Raw genomic sequence first — 21,965 nt, 5'->3', positions numbered from 1 at the left:
AGAGAGAGAGAGAGGCAGAGACACAGGCAGAGGGAGAAGCAGGCTCCATGCAGGGAGCCTGACATGGGACTCGATCCCAGGTCTCCAGGATCACGTCCTGGGTTGAAGGCGGTGCTAAATCTCTGAGCCACCTGGGCTGCCCTGAGCTGAACATTTTTAGAGATGTCCTCCCCTAGCATTTATCCATGCCCCTGTCATCTATTCCCCCACCTCGAGGACAGGGGCCAGGATGTCTCATTCATCTTTGATTCCCTGGCACCCTGCACAGCTCGAGACGCGTAGTGGATACCTAATGAATAGATCTTAAATGCATGAAGACATGACACAGGGAAGCGGAGAAAACAGAGGGATACTGATAACAAAAGCCAGGTAGCATTACGAAGTGCCAGGCACGATTCTAAGAGACTATGTATAGTAAGGAATCAAACCCTTGTACTACCATGTGATGCAAGTACCGAGGCCCAGACAGGTGAAGTAACTTGCCCAAGACCACACAGCCAGTAAGTAGTGGAGCTAGATTTGAACCCCGGCAGAGTCCATGGTCTTAGCTCCTGTGATTCCCATCACCCTAGCTTTCCTCTCCTGGAAAAGCTTCCTGGCATATTATACCAAGCTTCTCACCTGCCCGAGCCCAAGAATCGGGACCTGTAAGAGGCCAGGTGTGAACCTGGCAAACACATCGTCTTGACAACCCAGACACGGGTGAGGCAGCCCACAAAGGGCCATGTGGTGAGCAAAGAAACAGCAGCCATACCCCAAATGGTCAGCCTCCCTCCAAATCTGTCAACATTTACTGCATGCCCGTTAGGTGCCAGGCACTGTCTGGCACAGCAAGATGGACAGTCCTTGGCGGATGTGTCTACCCTGTGCTACCCCCCGGGTACAAGGTAGAGCTCTTTTAATGCGGCCCTCATGAGCCTTTACACCCACTGCACAGATGCAGAAACAGAGGCAAGTCATGTGTCCCGTGGTGAACCACACATGTTTACAGGTGTCTGCTCGGCAGGCCCTGCCCCAGCGGTACGGAAGGGCACAGCACACCGTCTCTCCTCTCGCCCCGCGGGCTGCCTGTGCCAGTGGAGCAGGTGAGACAGAGCACAGTAAAGAGCACCCGAGCAAGAGCATTTCCAGGAGCCATGAGTCTGTGGAAGGCAGTAAAACAAGGTGAAGAGCCTGGAGGGTTGGAGAGGGTTAGAGAGAGGAGCCAGTGTGGGGGGCTGGGGAGCCAGGGGTAGAGGAAAGGAGGCACTGGGCAGAGGGGAGGACCTGCCAGCTGGCCAGAGGCAGGACAACTTGGGGTGCCCGTGGGAAGACGGGAGGGCCATGTGGCTGGGGCGCAGCAAACAGGGGGAACGAAAGGGCTCAGCAAAGTGAAGGTCTCGAACCAAGCCTGGCTGACCGTGCGCTCCGACACGCAATGCTGTGTGCAGCAGGCAGTGTGCAGCAACTACACAGAATTCGGGTCTGGACAACAGGGGCAGTCTTGGGCTCCAAGCCCCTCTGAAGGTTATAAAACCTCATCGTGCAGCTTGAGTTGTCTACAGGTAAAGAAAAAAAAATCAGCGAGTGTGGACATAAACTTGGTCAATTCTGACATCTCCCAGAGGTCCTTTGGGGCAAATCCCAACACCTAACTTAAAAAAGTAGTAGTCCAAGCACTGGGCCTCTGAAGTGCTCTGTGTATGCAAGCACTTGCCAGCAGGAAGTAATCTGAGAATGAATATTGTTTTTCTAACGACTATCATAGCGGCCTGGGGTTTAGACAGACTCGGCTCCTACCCAGCACTCCTATGTCTGGGCAGAGGGCTACGCCCGGAGTGAAAGGGGACTGTATCGGGGTCCCCAGGCCTGAGAAACATCAGGTCTCAGAAACGCTGCAGGCCAATGTCCTGGGAGGAGAGAAAGTGAGGTTATCCTTCTCAAGCAGGCCTGGGCTCCCCAAGGCCTGGGCTCCCCGGGGTCACATGAGAGCATAAGGAGCCCAGGAGGATGGAGGGCTGGTGGCATGACCACACAGCCCTGTCGCCAGCAGCAGAGGGGAGGAGGCATTTGCAACCCTGGAGCTCACTGAAGGGCTGCGAGGGCAGACAAGCAGAGCACTGGGGTCCACTTGCTTGGGAACCACCTGTTTCCTCCCATCCTTTTCCTCCCTCTCATCCCAGGGGTCTAAGGGATGCCTCCGTGCAGCCTCCCAAATGGGACAAGGTCTGGAGCTGAAGTGGGTTTCCCTCTCCTTAGATGAGAGTGTGCTGAGGAGCCCAGATGCCTGCTTCCTGCCCCAGTACCGGGACTGACCGGCTGCAAACATCAAGCAAGTCGCTCCTTCTCAGGGCCTCAGTTTCTCCATCTGTTCGGTGGATATGGGGATGGTCCCTAGCTCATAAAGTTAAATCCAGGAGGGTGTGGCAAGGACTTCCGGGCCTGGCATACAGTAGGCACCCGGGAGACTCAGTCATCACAGAGTCCCTGAGTGCTCACCATGTACCCGGCCCTGCAGAGGTCACACACAAATGCCGCCCCTGGCCACTTGTGTGCACAAACGGCTAAAGGAAAGCAATCATAGTGTGGCTGGGCTGAGACACAGCGACAGGCACGACCCTGGTGCTCCTCAGGGAGTGGTGTGGGCCTGTGGCGAATGCTCCTGGTTTCTATTTGTCAAGAGCTGCTCAAGCTGAGATTTTCTCTTGAACTTGGGGTGACTGAAATTGGACCCGTCTGCCCCTTTCTTTTCCTAAGAGTAGTCATGGTCACTGGCAACTTTTGCAACCATTGCTCTGAAGCTTGTGGGCTCCCTAAGGACTGTATCCTCAGCTTCTGCCCCAAGGGGAGGGAAGCGGGGAGTGGGGAGGGTGAGGCTTCTCCCAGGGCTGATGAGAGCCAGGCGCTCTCACACAGCAGGTGCAGCCTGGAAATAAAGAGCCTTTGGCTCCTGGGGCTGGCCCCTGGGTTCCAATGTGCTCGGTGCCCTCTCCTCACCTCCAGCTGTGGGGCCTGGGGCGAGTTACTCAACCACTAGGAGCCTCACCCAGGCAACCAGTGTTCACTGCACACTCTAGGGGCAGGCACTGTGTTGGGTGCCTCAGCTGACTTATCTGGTAAAAATAATAAGAATAGACAAACAGTACAGTAGTTCCTCAAAATGTTAAAAATGGAATTACCATGTGACCCAGCAATTCCATTTCAGGGACTACACACCCAAAATTGAAAGCCGGGTCTCAAACAGATATTTATACACTCATGTTGACAGCTTCATCATTCCCAACAGCCCAAAGGTAGAAACAACCCAAGTGTACCCTCCTTGAATGAACGGATAAGCAGAATGTGGTATATGCATACAATGGACTATTATTCAGCCTCTAAAGGGCAGGAAATTCTGACATGTGCTACAACACGGCTGAACCGTGAGGACATTATGCTAATGAGATAAGCCAGTCACAAGAAGACAAGTACCTATGATTTCACTTATATGAGGCACCTAAAATAGGCACATTCATAGAGAAGGAGGTAGAATGGTGGGGAAGGAGAGGTTGGGGCATTAGTGGTTCACAGGGACAGCATTTGGGTTTGGGATGATGAATAAGTTCTGCAGATGGACAGTGGTGATGGATGTACAACCATGTGAGTGTTAATGCTACTTAATGACACCGTGTACCCTTTAAACATAGTAAACATGGTACAGTGCATGTTGTGTATATCACACCATGATTAAAAAATAAAAAAATAAGAAGAAATCAATGTTGGGCATCCATGTCACCCTTTTCTGTTACACAGGAAAAGTGGCCCCCCAGACTGCGAGCAGACTGTTGGAAGCTGGCCTCCCTGTAGTCAGTGTGACTTGGGAACAGATATGGGGCTCCGGGCACAATCCCAGGAGCCCAGGGTCTCCCCACCGCCACCCAGGCTCATTCTTGGCCTGGCCCTCCTCCCATTCCAGGCTATGACTTTCCTAGCAGAATGACTTGGAACTGGGCTTCCCATGCTGCCTGTTGGCTCAGGCCGCACCTCCTGCAGGATGCGCCTTTCGCTTCATGTGCCACTAGCATGCGCCCACATGATCACCCCTCAGTGTGTGAGGCAAAGACTTCGCTGTACCCATCACACGCCCTGCAATGGCACCCACCACCTTCCTCAACCCGGCTGGCCCCCTTACACTCCCAAGCAGCTTGAGGGCAGGAACTGGGTCTTACTCACCCTGGCATCCCAGCTTCTAGCTTAGAGCTTGTCATATGCTGGATGACAAATGTTTTCTGAGAGGAGACAAACCTAACACTTACTGAGTGCACTTACTCTGGACGCTGTTCTGAGTAAAGCCTCACTCACCATGACAACTCCACGAGGGAAACACAATATATTGCTATCTGGGGCCAGAGCAGGGGGAGGTAGTAAGGCCCCTATGTTGAGTGCAAAATGCAAGGGGGCACCACACAAACTCCAGAACCAAGATAGATATTTTAATTTATTTTTTTTAATGATTTTATTTTGGGGGGTGCCTGGGTGGCTCGGTCAGTTAAACATCCGGCTCTTGATATCAGGGTCATGAGTTCAAGTAATGCACTAGGCTCCATGCTAGGTATGGAGCCTACTTAAAAAAAATTGTAAAGACTTTTTGCGGGGGTGTGTGTGTGTGGGGGGGTGCCTGGGTGGCTCAGTTGGTTAAGGGTCTGCCTCTGACTCAGGTTGGAGTCCCAGGATCAAGTCTTAAGTCTGGATCCCTGCTTAGCAGGGAGTCTGTTTCTTCCTCTGACCCTCCCCTGTTCATGCTATTTCACACACACACACTCTCTCTCTTATTAATAAATAAATAAATAAATAAATAAATAAATAAATAAATAAAATCCTTTTTTTAAAAAATAAAAGACTTTTTAAAAGGAAGCTCTACACCCAAAGTGGAGCTTGAACTAACCATTAAGACTCACATGCTCTACCAACTGAGCCAGCCAGGCACCCCGAGATAGATATTCTATTAAGATTTTTATCTATTTATTTGAGAAAGAGGGAGGGAGAGAAAGTGAACAAGTGTGGGAGGTGCAGAGGGCAGAGGGAGAAGCAGACTCCCTGCATGGCAGGGAGCCCAACCACGGGACTTGGTCCCAGGACCCTGGGATCATGATCTGAGCCGAAGGCAGACGGTTAACCAACTGCGCTACCCAGGTGCCCCCAAGATAGATATTTTATTTATTTTTTTAAAAGATTTATTTATTTATTTATGATAGACACACACACACACACACAGAGGCAGAGACACAGGCAGAGGGAGAAGCAGGCTCCATGCCGGGAGCCTGACACGGGACTCGATCCCAGGACTGCAGGATTGTGCCCTGGGCCAAAGGCAGGTGCCAAACCGCTGAGCCACCCAGGGATCCCCAAGATAGATATTTTAAAGTAATATTTTTTAAAATCAAAATTACTGCAAAATATCCAGAATGAACAAAAACTAACATTTGAGATATGGACAAATCTGGCCCTGACTTACACCACTCACCCCACTCACTGCTTCCTAATCCCAGCCCTATCTGATTCTGTCTTTATTAGAATTTTTGATATTTTGTTCGACAATTCCATTGCCAGGATTTTATCTAAGGAATTAATTGAGCCTATGTGTATGTGTAAAGGTGCACCTACAGAGATATTCACTGTTGTATTGTTTATAAAAATGAAAAACTGGAAAACATATTTGGTCGAACCATTTGAAACTGCCAAGAGTTGACCATGTTTTACCTAAAAACAACAATTTTGTATTATCCAAACTAACTTAATCTCCAGTGTCCATGAACTGTGATAATATAATCTATGGAATATTCATGCAATGAAAATCTAGGCAAGCCATTTAAAAATATTTGGAAGAAGACTATGACAGAGAAAGGTGTTCATAATACAGTCTTTTTTTTTTAACTTTTATTTATTCATGATAAGCACACAGTGAGAGAGAGAAAGAGAGAGGCAGAGACACAGGCAGAGGGAGAAGCAGGCTCCATGCACCGGGAGCCCGATGTGGGACTCGATCCCGGGTCTCCAGGATCGCACCCTGGGCCAAAGGCAGGCGCCAAACCGCTGCGCCACCCAGGGATCCCCATAATACAGTCTTAAATGGAAAAAGAAACTGAGTTACAAAACAGTATAAAATGTATTATTTCATTTTTTAAAACCCACCAAAAAGGATCTGAATTGATTATTCACCAAAATGTTAATAATAGTAAGCCCAATGGTAGGATTTGGGGTGATTTTCACCTCCTTTTCTATTTTCCGTCTTTTGTATATTAAACATGTATTATGTCTAAAGGGAAAGAAAAGAACAATAAAGAAAACTCTCATGACTTTGATCTATCAAAAGACTGCCATCCCCTCCACCCTTGACAGAGGTGAAGAGGCATTCATTTTTACTCTTCATGTCCTTTATAGATGGAACTCCCAGGCCCTAGCTCTCAATCTTTCTTGCCTGGGCTCCCGGCATCCCCTCCCTGACCCTTTTTTGCCTCCAGCCCCTGCATCCCCAACACTTGGGATTTTGTTGGAGAGAGTGCTCTCTCTACCACCACTACCCTCAATGCCAGCCCCTCCTGGGTCGATCTTCAGGTACAGAAGACACACCTGGGCCCGGAGAATTGAGGATCGAGAATTGCTTTGCTGCCCTCCAGACAAGTGAAAACAGTGTTGCGTGGGTGACAGGCCTTCTGGGGGCCTGGGGGGCAGGTATCTTGCTTTCAGTCCTCTACTACCTCTTTCTCCATCTTCACGCAGCTGAGACCCAGCAACCTCGGGGCACTAGCTCTTTCTTTCCTTTCCTTTTAAAATGTTTTTAGATTTAAGGTCTTTTTTTTTTTTTTAATTCCAAAATGTACAAAGACTAGGAATCACCTGCACAGCTACCAGAATTAACAACTTGTTAACATTTTGTCAGATTGGCTTCAAGCCTCTCTTTTCAAAAAACAACCAAAATATGCAAATAAAGTCAAACTCCCTGTTGGTCCCCTCCTCCATCTCTCTCCAGGAACATTCACTTCTCTAAGTGTGCTGTGCATCCTCTTTGTTACACTTTGAGCTACATATGCCCACATACACAAATTACAGTCAGGAACAATAGACACAACTGTACTATTCAAATTTGTATAAAAGTATCATAAAAAATCATCTCCAATCCCCCCTCTGACATCAGGTGGGATTTTTTGTTTTGTTTTTTAGAGGGAGAGAGAGTCCATGAGGGGGTGGGGGGCGGAGGGAGAGGGAGAGAGAGAATCTTAAGCAGACTCCATGCCCAGCAGGGAGCCTGACTCAGGGCTCGATCCCGCAACCCTCTGGCTCACAACCTGAGCCAAAATCAAGAGTCTGACACTTAACCAACCGAGCCACCCTGGTGCCCTTAATATCATGTTTTTAAGCTCCATTTGTACAGATATATCCTGGTCTAGCTCATTGATTTCACTCTGCCAGGTGGGAGAGCCTGATCCCTCTACATGGAAATCCCTAGGGCTCAGGTAACACCAAGGCTTCCCTGACCTCAGAAGTTCTGCTAATTTGGAGAGCCAAGCCAAGTGTGGGGACTCTCCCCAACACATATCTTTTGGTCCATATAATCCTCCAAACCTTGCCCCAGCCCCTTGATCATCCCCCCCAGCTCTGGCAGTTGCCAAGATCACTGGGGCCCCACTCCCCTCCCTTGTCTGACCTGTGAGTGTCTCTTGGCCTTCTCAGGTTCCTCATCCTGACTTTAAGAAATATAGGAATTAAGACCCTTGTCAAGTCTGTTTTCCCTTGTAAGCCATACCATCATGAGGTGGGCATCCTGAGAGGTTGTGCATCTCCCCTTGCTTTGATGCCAGGCCAGCCCAGGTGAATCCTGGCTCTGTTGGCAGGTAACCTGCCCTCTCTGTGTCAGGTTCCTTATCTGTAAAATGAGGGTAGTAATACTCAGGCCACAAGCCTGCTACGATGGATAGTAGGGAAAGGGAAAGTATATGAAACCCAACCAGTAGGCTTCTGGTACATACCAGGCAGTCAGAAAGTGCTTGTGACCTTGCCCTTCCCCTGTCTTTTCTCAAACTAGCAGCCACAGACATCCCTCAAAATGTGAGTTGGATCACATCACTGCTTTGCTTGTGTGACTTCCCAGGTTACGTCAAGAAGTCTTTGCAGTATCCGTCTTGGTCTCCTGGATTGCTTGCTGCAGGGGGAGCCAGCCAGTGCACCATGAAAACACTCAAGCAGACACATGGAGAGATCCTACAGAGAAGGACCAAGGCCTCTGGCCACCAGCCAGTACCAGTCAGCTGCCATGTGACAGAGCCACCCTCACTCCTGCTCCTTCTGATGCCTGCAGCCCCAGCTGATATCTGGCTACAACCTCACTGAGAAATCTGGAGCCAAGCCACTCCCAGAAACAATGACAGAGAATAAATGCTTAGCATTGTTTTCAGCCATTCAAGTTTTAGGGTGATTTGTTACACGGCATTAAATATGTAATACACAAGTTAACAAATGATGACAATTTACATTGTAGTTACTAACTTGTACACTAACACTAGCGTAGCACTTAACTATGTGGGAGGCATGATTCCAAACACCCTATGGGCATTAACTCATTTAATGTTCATAGCAACTGTCGGAAATGGGAAATGCTAGTATCTCTATTGCACGTATAGGAAAACTGAGGCATAGCATGTTTACATAAGTTACAGGAAGCAGCAGAGCTGGGACATGGCCACTGACACAGTGTGACTCCAGGGGCTGTGCTCCTGACCACTCTCATGCTGCATCCTGAACAAAGCTATAACCAGAAATGTGGCATCAAGAAGCAGAAAATGGGGATGTCTGGGTGGCTCAGTGGTTGAGCATCTGCCTTCAGCTCAGGGCGTGATCCTTGAGTCCTGGGATCGAGTCCCCCATCGGGCTCCCTGCATGGAGCCTGCTTCTCCCTCTGCCTCTCTCTCTGTGTCTCATATATATAAATAAATAAAATCTTAAAAAAAAGAAGCAGAAAACATTCTAAAGTTCACAGAGCCCACTTTTAAGGGAGGGAAGATGGGGAGAAAAAGGAAAAGAATTGAGCCTCTTCTTTTCTCCCCAATCCTCCAGGTTTACACCCTCCTCGGATTTACAGCTCTGCATCCACGCTGCCAATAGACTGGTCCCAGACCAGAGCCAACTCACCTCTTCTGAGTCAGTGAAAACGTGTTGCTTAAAGTCTGCACAGTGTTTTAAAGCTCTTGTCACATCTCCTTGGTTAGGGTTCTGATCCATTGTGATGACCAACTTCCCCTCTGCACATCTCTTGACTCCGTGCAAACCTCATCCCTGCTTCTTCAAGGTGGCCAACTTCTTCTTTTTTTTTTTTTTTTAAGATTTTATTTATTTATTCATGAGAGACACAGAAGCAGAGACACAGGCAGAGGGAGAAGCAGACTCTCTTTGGAGAGCTCTATGCGGGACTCAATCCCAGGACCCCAGGATCATGAGCCAAAGGCAGACGCCCAACCACTGAGCCACCCAGGCACCCCAAATTGGCCATCTTCTTAAAACATGTCAGATCTTTAAAGTGGAGGAAAAATTCTCAAAGAAGACGACTTCATCAGGGCAGGACCGGGATATACAAAGCACAAGTTCTACAGTCCTAGTCCATGCCCTTTACAGACATGGCTAATCAATCGCTTCTTTCCCACTCTCCTTGCAAGGCTGCGGGCTGCCACTTCCACAGGTTCTGGGCTGGCAGTGGAGCTGAGACCTATTTATCATTCTGGCTCTAACAGGATAAAGACGAAACACTAAAAGCAACAGACTGGAACTAATCCCTCTACTTTCCAAGGGAGTAAAAGGCTCCCCACCTCCACTGCTCCTACCCCTCCTACCCAAAACCCATTTTCATCACAGCGAGGGCTTAGAAGGGATTTTGAAAAGAGAAGAGGCTGCAAGAAAACATTGACCTTGGTTTTAATGAAGGTATGAGGACGAAGGTCCATGCTGGGAGGTGTCCTGTGCCCATAGACAATGGTGCATTGGGAACCAAGGACTCTGCAGCAGTTCGACCAGAAAAGACTTAGCCTGAAGTCAAGGTAAACTAGGAATGTGTCACATTCTCTACATAAAATCTTCTGCCAACAACCTCTTAGCATTTAGAGAGGATGACTGCAGCCCCAGCTGACATCTGGCTACAACCTCACTGAGAAATCCAGAGCCATGCCACTCCCAGAAACAATGAGAGAGAATAAATGCTTAGGGTTGTTTTCAGCCATTCAAGTTTTAGGGTGATTTGTTACACAGCATTAAATAAGTAATACACAAGTTACGTGTCATGAACATGTGTAAGGACTCGCACAGCCCAAAGAAATAGAATGCTTGCCACATAGAGAATTTACAATATCTAGTAGCCACATTAAAAGAGTAAAAAGAAACAGGTAAAATTAATTTTAATAATATATTTTATTTAGCCTAATATCTCCAAGTATTATCATTTCAAAACATAGTCTAGTCAATATTTTAAAATATTAATGAGGTTTTTTTTTTAAAGATTTTATTTATTTGAGATAGAGTAAACACAAGCTGGGCGGGGGGAGCAGAGAGAGAGGAAGAAGCAGGCTCTCGGCAGAGCAGGGAGCCCTACACGGGGCTCTATACCAGGACCCTGGGATCACAACCTGAGCCAAAGGCAGCCACTCAACAATTGAACCACCCAGCACCTCTGGTGAGATATTTTCATCTTTTCTTTTATTAAATCTTTGAAATCCAGTGTATTTTACATCGACAGCACATTTCAACTTAGACACTAAATTTTCAGCAGAAATGCTTGATCCATATTGAGATTTCATAAAATTTACAGTTGAAAATGTAGATTCCACATATTTCAGTTCTTCTAAACACTCTTAAAAGTTTATCAATAATGGAAAAGAGCGTCTGCTTTTCAATTTAAATCAACTAAAATTAAATAAAATTAAACCTCAGTTCCTCCTGTCACACTGGCCACACATCAAGTGCTCAGTAGCCACATGTGGCTGGTGGTCACACATTGGTCAGTGCACATCTAGACTGTGCAAGGTTCTCACTGCCTGAGGGCAGGTGCTGTCCTCCACCAGAGCCCCTGTGACTCTGCTCAGGGTCTCTGTGGCCTGACTCTTCAGAACATTCTCATTCAGGGATCCCAGGGATCCATTCAGCGGTTTAGTGCCTGCCTTCGGCCCTGGCCATGATCCTGGAGTCCCACATCGGGCTCCCTGCATGGAGACCCAGGCGTCCCAAGCCATTTTCTTTCCATGTATTGGAGACAGCCCCTGCCATTTTCATGCCCCTGCAAGGTGGCACCAAGGCTGTAATAAAACATTACCATGGGCAGCCTCTGATCTCTACTTGGCAAACTCCTTTTGGTTTATGCCTCCAAAAGACTCCCATCACCTTCCCTGGCCCCTGCAGTGTGTTTGCTCTGTCCCTTGGCTTCCTCTCTCCCTCTGGCCTCAGGTTGGTGAACTGTTTGGGGGATGGGGCTCAATCCTACCACTTGGCTCCTTCAAGGCACCACTACCGGGGATCCCTGGGTGGCTCAGCGGTTTGGCGCCTGCCTTTGGCCCAGGGCGCGATCCTGGAGTCCCGGGATCGAGTCCCGCGTCGGGCTCCCTGCATGGAGCCTGCTTCTCCCTCTGCCTGTGTCTCTGCCTCCCTCTCTCTCTCTGTGTCTCTCATGAATAAATACATAAAATCTTAAAAAAAAAAAAAAAAAAAGGCACCACTACCACCGCAGACGTCACTAATGGATCACATGCCTTTCTCCCTGAGCCTCGGCAGGGCTCCATCCCCAACCCCTGAGATAACGCCCCCAACCTGTCATGCTGCTCCCCTCAACCTTGCCCTGTCCCACTCCCTAGTGAGGAATTTCACAGGGAAGGGAAAAGATGGCTTCGAAGCAAGGAATCCGGTCACAGACTGAGGCACCAGAAGCGACCCCCCACCCCCAAATGGATGCAGACTTGGCAACGCGGCCACACGGGTCCCCTCTGGCCACGACCTCCCAGGGCCAGAGCTCCCTGAAATGAAAGCCCGGGGACGTCAGAAATACTCCCCAACAGTTGGTTGAAAGAAGCTAAAGCCAGCACCGCTGGGAAAAGATAAAGGGATGACGATCTGAACTCCGGAAAGCAGCATCCGAAGGGGCATGACTGACAGTGCGTGTGACCCGGACCACAGCGAGGAGCACCGGCAGCTTTCCGGGGACACAGGGGAAGCCACCTGAGCGTCAGCGGACGCGGTGGCAGACAGGCCGGGGCAGGGCCATGTCGCTCCTGAAGGCACTGCCTCCTGACGGCAGGCGTGTGGGGTCCTTGATCCTGCCAGGCCCTGGGTGCCCCCCTCCCACCCCCAGGGAAGGCCCGGATGCTCCCGCCTTCGGGGTGCCGCTGCCACCGAAGGGGAATCGGTTTATACAAGAAGGACAAGACTTCCAAGGTCTTGCACGGCCAGAAAACGTCCTTTCCGGAGTCCCAAATGCACAAGGAGGACACGAGGAGTGGGACGGGGCAACGGAGGGCCGGGGTCCATCAGGTACTCCGCAGAGGGTGCTCCCTCCTAGGAACTCTTCCCTCCAGACGAGCCCTCCCCCAGCCTGCTTCACTCCAGCATTTCAACAAGGGCCCTATTATCTTTTGTCTTTTAAATCTCTTCAGACACCAGCACCCTCCATTCCCCCTCACCAGCCAGAGAGAGAGAGAGAGAGAGAGAGAGAACACACAAGTACCTCATTGATCTCACATTATAAGGAAATGAAGTGTTCCAGCCATAGAAAATTTTTCAAAGAACTTAGGTTTACCTCTTTAAGAATCAACACTTCCTATTATATTTGATCATATTTCTGGAAAATTTTCTGAACTGAATGACAGTCTGCTGACGTACCAAACCGGTACACTGAGTGTAATTTATCACTTCCTGATGACTCAGGGACATGTTTCTGAGCCCTCTTTACCACAGCCTACAGGCCTAATGATCTGGACTTCCACCTTGGGCCACTTTTACCCTGGCTGAGCCTGCCCTCTGGCCAAGCGAAAGGAGCGCACACCCTGCAGAGATTGTGCCCTGGGCCCTGGTCATCTGGAACCCTCTCCCGCTAGATGCCTGTATGATTCTCTCTTTCCATTCATGCCACAGCTCAAACACCATCTTACCCGAGAGGCCTTTCCTGGCCATCCTTCTCAGCTCTCTGTCCCCTTCTGTGGCTTGATTTTATTTTCGTGCTCTTCCCCCCCTCTCCTGCCCATGCAATGCATTGTATATTTATCTGTTTATGGTCTGTCTCTCCCCCAAGGATGTGAGCCCCTCAAGAGGAGGGCTTTTACCATATTGTTATCCCAGAGCCTGGAACAGTCCTGACACATAGTGCTCAGTAAATAACGGCTAAGTGAAGGACTAAATGATGCCACCGGCACTTCTGACCAGCGTGTGCTTGTTGGGGAAGGGGGGGTGGTGCTCCAACCTCCTATGGCCCGTCCTGGTTGGTCTTTTGCTGTCAACTGTCCCTTCTCAGTATAGCAGCAGCTCCTAGCAATTCTCTCATCTTGCTTCTTCTCATCTGCTGTATTCGTAATGCAGGAAAACCTAAAGGTTGCCAGGAGATGGCCAACCCTCTGATGTACTTAAGCTGATTTTTACAATGTTTGTTTCCAGGCTGTGGCCTAAGGGCAATTCCACACCTGTCTTCTGGGTTAAGTCCAAGGGTGCAGGACTATTAGTTCTCTGCTTAGGGATCTTTGTAGCTTCCTTCTAGTATGATGTCTGGAGTCCACCCATAAACTCTCCTACATGGGTGTCTTGAGCATCCCCAGACACATCCACAAGCATTTTAGGCTTCTAGTTTAGCAGAAGGGGAGCTGCATAGCTCCATTAGACAGTGTTTCAAGGGAAGAGAGTGGGGAAGGAGTAGGTCCAGTTTATTCTTTGTGAGAATTTTAAGGTTTCCCACTCTACTGAACACAAGTGGTCTGGGTCTTTGTACACTTCACCCTCTGGCCTTATTCTCCTTCATCTAAACACTTTCAGCCCTTCAGCCATGCTTGGGGCCACCTTACTTCTACAGAAGCAGGTCAACAAAATCAAAGATGGTTTGAGTTGGGAGGCACCTCGGAGATCCTAAGTTCAAGCCTCATCTGACAGATGAGGAGACTAAGGCTCAGAGAAAGGAAGTGCCTCATCTAAGAAAACATAGCCCCTTGAGGGCAAGGCTGAGCCCTAGAAGTGGGTCACTTGGTTTTCATTCCACACCATCTCTCCATCCCCCCACACCTTCATCCCCGGTGGCCAACATCTGTTCCATCTGGGGCCACTCTGTTCTGCTGGTCCTGGCCTTGCAAGTGCCAGAAGGGCAGGTCTCACGCTCTGAGCATGCCAAGAGATGTCCCCCACCTCTGAGCTCTGAGACAATGTTGCTCGTGTTGTACACACAGCCACACCTCACGTCATGGGATGGCAGGAAGGAGGCACTGCTGCCCTTGAGCTACACTTGGAGCTCTTCCTTATGGGTCCAGAGGAGCAGAAAGGGTATACCTGGGGCAGACTTGCCTCCGTGTCTCTGAAATATGGCCCGAGCCTTATCTTGCCTAGGGAGTATAATCAAAAAGGGTTCTTCCATTTGCCCCCACTGTTCCAAAATACTCCAGCCTGCCACTCCTACCTATTCTGATGTGTTCACAAAAGTCCTCTGGGTGGTCACTCTGTCTCTGGCCAGATACTCCTACAGGGTATAGCTGAAATTCAGGGTGCGGGGGAGATAGGCAGGGCTGGGCTTCAGTCGGGCAGCAAAGCTTTGTGGGCCTCGTTCTGAAGAGCAGGAAAGACGCTAAAGATGTTTGCTATTTGCAGCTTTGCCTCTGACCAGCCTTGGCCCCGTCTGCTTCCCTGTTTGGCGGCTCCAAAGGAACAGGGAGGGGACAGCACAGCAGCAGTTATGGGTCCTTTAGTCATCCTCCTCCCTGGCCTGCGTCCGTGTGCTCAGCCAGCCCTGCTTCCCAGGGCGCCAGGTCTCTCGGGGTGCAAAAATTGGACCCTATTTCAAACCCTGTTACAGAGCTGCCTGATGTCTTAGGGGATGGGTGGGACAGCAAGCCTCTTCTCACCACCTTGCAACTGCTGCTGGAAGGAAGCACTGACCTGTTGACGGGGGCGAGAAGAGAAACACTGGCCAGCTTTGGACTATCCCAGTGATGGATGGTTCAGGGACAAAGTTTTCCTTCTCGCTCTCTGCAACTTCTACTCACTGGCCCCAGTTCTACTCCTTCACACCCTACAGAATAAGTCCCATAAGTCTGCTGCTTCTTCTGTTGGCTCAATGCTAAGCACTGATGGGAGATTCAGAAGTGTGAGACATGGTTAAGAAGTCTACTTTCATTGAGGAATCAAGAGTGATTCTATTCAGTCACTGAATACTTTTAAAAATAATTATCCTGATGGGCTTTATCACTGTAATGTTAAGAGATGTTTATTATAAAAATGTTGAGGGGTGCCTGGATGGTGCAGTTGGTTAAAGCACCGGACTCTTGGTTTCGGGTCAGGTCTGATCTCAGGGTCGTAGGTTCGAGCTCCGCATCTGGCCCTGTGCTCAGCTCAGAGTCTGTTTGAGTTTTTCTCTCCCTCTCCCTCTGCCCCCTATCATGCTTGTTCTCTCTTTCTCTAAAATAAATAAATAAATCTTAAAAAAAAAAAAAAAGGTGAAGGGCACCTGGGTGGCTCCGTCAGTTAAGCATCTGACTCTTGACCTCGGCTCAGATCTTGATCTCACAGTCATGAGTTCAAGCCCCACCCTGGACATGGAGCCTACTTAACAAAAAAAATGTTGAAAAAGCCAAAAGACAGAAGGGGAGATTACCCATAACTCTACTTTCCTACTGCTGACATTTTGGTCTATATGGTTTTTGCATTTCTTCCCCCAACAAATGTTGATGGAGTAAACCCAAAGCAAGATGCTGATCTAGGATCCAGGAAGGACACACAGGTACGTCAGACTTGGATCTTGCCCTAACGATGCTTCAGGGGAAAGAAGACATAACATGGGCCGCAGAAACAGAAACACCGGGCAGCCTCGGTGGCTCAGCGGTTTAGGGCCGCCTTCAGTCCAGGGCAGGATCCTGGAGACCCCGGGATCGAGTCTCACGTTGGGCTCCCTGCATGGAGCCTGCTTCTCCCTCTGCCTCTCTCTCTCTCTCTCTCTCTCTCTCATGAATCAATAAATAAATAAATCTTAAAAAAAAAAAAAAAGAAACAGAAACACCTCGTTTTAAAGGCACTTCCTAGTTGCCTGATCATGGATGAGTAAGCCTCAGTTTACTCATATGTTCACTGGACCTGGTAATGGCACCTACCTTGTTAGGTTGTTGGAGGGAATCAGAGAGGTTAAAGTTTGTGAGACATCTAAGTATCCAATGAATGTGGCCTCCATAAAAATACAGAGGCAATGGCTATCACAGAGGCCCCACAGGTACAGATCAAAGAGCACAAGTATCTGTTTAGCGGAGAGACACCAAGCCCCTGCAGACCGTTTCCAGAGCCAGTTGCACACCGCCTGTGAGTGTACCGCGCAAACTGTCTGATTCAGTGAACACAACTGCTGCCCAGGCCTGATCATCAGTGACTCCAGTCATTGCTCCCTGCTCCTCTCAGAAGCCCTGGGTTTCCCATCTAGTTAGTCTCCTTATGTCTTTGCCCCCAAGTTACAGGGAAGGTGTTTCAGGTCTTCTCCAGAAGCAGACAGGGGCTGAATCTTCAATCTTCTAACTGTAATGAACTGCTCCGATACAGCTCACCTCTGACCCCCCGGGTGGTTTCCTCTGCTACAGCAAGACAGTTCCCTGGGTGGTTCTACCCGGCGTTGCCTGCCAGTGCCCTCCACATCTCTTGAAATGACATTTCCAGACCTGAGGGCTTCTTCTGCTTGCAGAGCTGATAAACTCTGCGAGCCAGAGAAGAAAGACAGGCCCAATGCCTGGCGCAGCCAGTGGCAAAACTGCTGCTACTACACAGAAATATAGGGCCCATCAGAATGAGCATCACCCTAAAACGAATCCTGGAACCTTGGGCCTCAGGCCTCTCAGGGAGGTGACTCTTGGTCTGTCAGGCCTTTACCAGTCCTGGCGCCTCTGTGCTGTCCCTAATGGCAGGTCCTATTGGCAGGCTTCAACATGACCCGGGATGGGGCCCCAGTGACAGTGACAGGAGACCAGCCCCTGCCCATCTGAGCATTTTGGCAAGGGAGAGCTGTGGGTGTTCACACATCTCTCTCTCTCCACCCTCTTTCTGGTGTGTGGCACCTAGACAAATGAAATATAAAATCATTTTCTGTCATTTAGGCAAAGCATATTCCCACAGTTCCGAAATGCACACATTATAAATAAAATATAAACCTATCCAGATCTGATTGAAGCCTCTGCTCTCAGGGAATAGTACCAAAAAAGCACCAAATCTGTGTCCTCTCCTGAGAGGTGAGCAGGGATCCCTGCGAGGCCGGGGGCAGTGGGGGTATCATTGCAGGACCTTCTCCTGACAGAGGCCTGTCCCTCCGCAAGCAATAAACCTAACACCTTTCAGGAAAATTCCCTTAAAGCCATTGATTTGCGGGGTGCCTAGGTGGCTCAGTGGTTGAGCCTCTGCCTTTGGCTCGGGTCATGATCCCGGGGCCCTGAGATCGAGTCCCTCATCAGGCTCCCTTAGAGGAGCCTGCTTCTCCTTCTTCCTCTGCCTCTGTCTCTGCCTCTGTGTGTCTCTCATGAATTAAAAAAAAAAAAAAAAAAAAAAGCCACTATTTGCTCCTAGAAATGAAGTTCTCATTAGCTTGTCTAAGGATCAACAAACCTTACAAATCATTTAACCTCAATTTGACATAAAATAACCAAGGTCCAGACATACACATATTTTGTCCACGGTCATCAGCAGTATTGCAATTGTAGGTTAAGAAAACCCTAGTCTAAGAAAACTCATGCCTAAGACTTTAACGGTTCCAAACAGGAAGTGTTGCAAATGAGTACCTCTATCCGAAAACATTCATAATGGACAGTCTTTTAAAAATATGTCTGCAAAGTGAAATTCCGTGTGGCACCTTAGCATCCCACCCATGCCTCTTAGAGAACTAGCATATGGAAAACCTGAGTGCCAAACCAATCACAAATGTTCTTCCCAACTGTGAGGTCTGAAGACTGAAGGCCGGCCGTGTCTGCTCCGCCGCCCGCATTAGCTGCTGTCCAGGGCCAGCGTGCATCCATGTGGACTCAAGTGGATTTCCCCACATGCATGCCTTGCCCAGAAAATACAGCATGGAAAAATCACAAACGCTGCCACATTGCAAGCAGCCATTTAGGGATGGAGTCAGTATCTCCCTGTAGTTTTTACATGTTCCGTAACCAGTTTTCCATATCAAAATTTGTGACACACGGGCTGACAGCAGGACAGAGTATTAAAAATCAGGACCTCCCTGAGAAATCCGGGCCATACGGTTGCTATGCCGACACCCCACAATGCCAAACGGCGCCTCCAAGGTCTAGAAGCAACTTGGCTGGCTTCGAATAGCCCAGACATTGTGAAGGCAGAGCTGCCCCCTGGCCCAGGCTGTTATGCAGACCCTCCCCCCCCTTCCCAGCCCTGCTCTCTGATTCCCCAGGGGAGTGATGATGACGCTTGTCTGAATTTTCTCAACCTCTGTCAGCAGGGCTGGCCACATCATTCCCTAAGAATTTGAAAACCCACATGCAGCGTCCTGGCCCAACTAGACAGGGACGTGTTTTGGAATGGCAAGAAGACCAGGGAGAGGTTCACCACAGCGTTCCGGGAGCAAGCAAAGCTCAGCTGCACCTGCCTCTTTTAGGCTGGACACAGAGTTCAAATTCTGGAGAAGATGAACATGTATTCCCCTATCCCCTTACTTATAGTCAGGTTGAAGCCAGGAACAAAATAGTCGAGGGCGGGGGAGGCAGGTATGAAGCTTGGCTACTCCCAGAGATGGGCAGAAATCCGACTTCTTTCGCCTAACAAGTACTTATTAAGTCTTGCTGTGTGCATCAGTATGGAGATGTAAGAAGCTTCCAGCATAGTCGCTGTGTGACAGCGTATGTGACTAAGAATCGTCAAGAAGTCAAATACCTCGGGAGGTAGGAAGACAATGCAAGGCTGTATCCAGGGAGGTGTGGGGACCGGTGCTCATGAAACAGACACCCAGGGCTCAAACTTAACAGAGAGGGAGCTGGCCATGCCCCCCCCACCCCCGGGGGGGCCAGAGGACTGTCTGCGGCTCACTCCCCTCACTCCCGGGGACTCCCACTCTCCCTCTCTTCCTGCACCCGTCCTCCCTGGCTCCCTGGGATCTTCCACATAATCCTTCACACTTTAAACTTAGCTTCCAGTTCACAGCCCTGTTCCAATCTGCAGCAAGTCAAACCCCACGGGAACAAGGAGCGGGCCTGAGGATGCTCACTGGAGCGCCCCCAGGACCTCCAATTTCCACCCCTCCCAAACAAGTGCCACATGCCTCCAGCAGGGCCCACCCAGCCACGCCAGGGTTCTCAGTCTGAGTGGCCTTTCCGGCAGATGTCGCAGGCCAAGGAGGAGTGAAGAGAGGTCCAAGAGCAAGGTCAGGATTCTGAAGAAGAGACACACGTGAGAAGACCCGGCCTCCGGCGCTGCTCCGAGGAGCGGCCACCCTGCGCTCCTGCGCTCGGTTCCTTGGCATTCCCCTTTCATTCTCCCCTCGAAGCTCCCCTCCTCCTCCCCCTCGGGCTCAGACCCTCCTCCCAACACGTCACCGTCACCGAAGGACAGACCGCCTGGCCAGCCCGCCTCCGCCAAGACCTGGCCGGCCCTGTCGGGGTGTAGGAGCCCGCAGTCGGTAGGGGCCCCGCCTGTGGAAGCTCCCTGCGGCCTGGGGCCACTACTGGTTTGGCCAGATCCCACTCCAAGCTGTCCGCCTGCCGAGATCCCAATACCCTGGGGTCTTTACACGGGAGGCTTTATCCTCATCGGCCTTTGGGCCCAAATGCCCTCAAGTGCTCTGGAAACTGTTCCTGGTGACAGGGACCCTCAGCTCAAAAGGGAACACTCCATCTGATCAGGCTCATTCCCGGAGTTCAACAGGCCAGGGATCTGGCAATGGGGGGAAAAGGGGGGCTGGGGAAAACCCATAAACCTCAAGGTCGCAGCAGGCAAAGCTAGGAAATACGGTTCCTTTGCAGAGGTTTTTTACTTCTTCCCGGGGGAGGAAGGGGGGTAAGAAGACACGGCATCTGGGGCAGGTTGGGAATATACAAACGCTTCCACACCGACACCCGCCTCCACCATATTCCCGGGGCTCAGCTGCCTTTGCAGAAATATCCCAGATCCTACTCCACACGAGCCTTCGCCCTCCTGGACCTGCACCTCCCGGAGGAGCTCCACGCTCCTGCCTCCCGGGGCCCAGCTCTTTCCCATCAGGATGGCCACCCAGCTCCACTCTCCCACCCTGGGCCCCGCACTTTCTCCCCCTCCTCCTTCCCGGGCCGCTTCTGGCCCAGCCGCCCCAGCCTGGCAGCGTGTCCCAGGGTCGCCCGAGGCTCTCGGCCGCCACCGGCCCGGGTCTGGAGAGCGCGGCCCGCCCGCCCCTCCGGCCTCAACAGGTGCCCCTGCCCCACGGGGCTGTCAGCCGGGCCGGGCGGAGGCGGGGGCAGGGACGCCCCCTGCAGGGCGGAGGGGGCTCCGCACGCCCCCCCCTCGTCCCCGGAGCGCCCAGGGCCCGGGCAGAGGCGCGGAGGCCCCCGCCGCGCTCCGCCACCTTTGTTTCCCTGCCCGCGCGTCGCGGGGCTGACCTCGAGAGAGAAACCTGCCGGCCCGAGCGCACACACCGCCGGCTCGCCCGCCGCCACGGACCCTCGCGCTGGGGTGAAGGGCGCCTACAGGAAGAGACCTCTCCCGGACCCAGAGAGTGCCGCGCGTGCGAGTGGGGGAGTCAGTCCTCCGCGCCAAAGGAGCAAGTTCAAGTTGATCCGGGCTCGGCCCCTAGCGACCCTCCCTTGCCCAGCGCCGCACCCCACGTCCTCTGCCGCCCGGAGACTAGAGAGGGGTGCGCGCGGCCACCTACGCGCTCCGCCGCGCGAGGTTCCCACTGCCGGGTCGCCGTGCGCGCGGTCCGGCCGCCTTCCTGGGGCAGGCGAGGTGCGGCCGGCCCCGGCCCCCGCCCGGCCCCCCGCCCCCGCGGCGCGGCGCAGCGCTCAGGGAGCCACGTTCCCAGTCGCGCGCGCACGCCGGGCCCACCAAACTTGCAGCACTTTCTCCCAGCCCCCACCCGCTGTCACCCTCCCTCCATCCGTGCGCCCCGGCCCGGCCGGCCCGACAGGGGTTGCCATAACAACGGACAGGAATGCTCCAACAAATACAAAGCCGGCGGGGCGCGGCGGGCACGCAGCCCCCGGCCCCGCGCCCTCCGCAGCCGCGCGGGGCTCCGGACGCGCGCCGCCTCCCCGCCTCCCCGCCCCCCTCCCCGCCGGCCGCCCTGCGCGGGGCGTACTCACAATGAGCGGGATGGTGCGGTCCTCGCGGGGCTGCTCCGGCCTCCCGCCGGCCCTCTGCGCGCCCCGGCCGCCGGAGGATGCTGCGTGGGCTCGGTTGTCCTGCCATAAGTAGTAGAAAGTGCCCAGGATCCAGGCGACGGTCAGGATGGCGATGGCATTGGCGCGGATCTTCCTCATGGTGGGCGGGCGGGCGCCCCGAGCGGGGGCGCGGTCCGGCTTGCTCTGGGGGCCGGAGTGGGGGCGCGCGCAGCCCCAGCTGTTTGTTTTCGCTCGCGCCTGGCTGCTCAGTCCTGCAGAGCAGAAAAGGGAGAGGTGGGGGGTGGGGGGTGATAGGGAGAGACCGGAGCGCGGAGCGATCCTCACGGTCCTAATGCCCTTCAGCCCCGAGCGCGCGCGTCCCCCGGGCGCCCATTCATCCGCGCGCAGAGCCCGCCCCGCGCTCCAGCCCCCGCCGGGCCGCGGGGAGAGGAGCACGGCGGGTGC

The 21,965-nt window shown here is 51.8% G+C and overlaps 1 protein-coding gene across 1 annotated transcript in view; it reads right to left on the bottom strand.

Moving 5' to 3' along the window:
* GALNT16 (polypeptide N-acetylgalactosaminyltransferase 16) overlaps window positions 1-21,965 on the bottom strand; it is a 93,248-nt gene that overhangs the window by 68,633 nt on the left and 2,650 nt on the right. Inside the window, exon 2 of the mRNA XM_038545060.1 lies at window positions 21,483-21,772. Coding sequence (XP_038400988.1) covers window positions 21,483-21,659 — 177 coding nt within the window. The 5' untranslated portion in view covers window positions 21,660-21,772. The remainder of the gene's footprint in view (window positions 1-21,482; window positions 21,773-21,965) is intronic.

This window comes from Canis lupus, chromosome 8 (assembly GCF_011100685.1).
Source record: "Canis lupus familiaris isolate Mischka breed German Shepherd chromosome 8, alternate assembly UU_Cfam_GSD_1.0, whole genome shotgun sequence".
Classification (NCBI taxonomy): Eukaryota; Metazoa; Chordata; class Mammalia; order Carnivora; family Canidae; genus Canis; species Canis lupus.
Note: the sequence above shows the minus strand (reverse complement) of the source record. Positions and strands in the feature narration are given on the sequence as shown.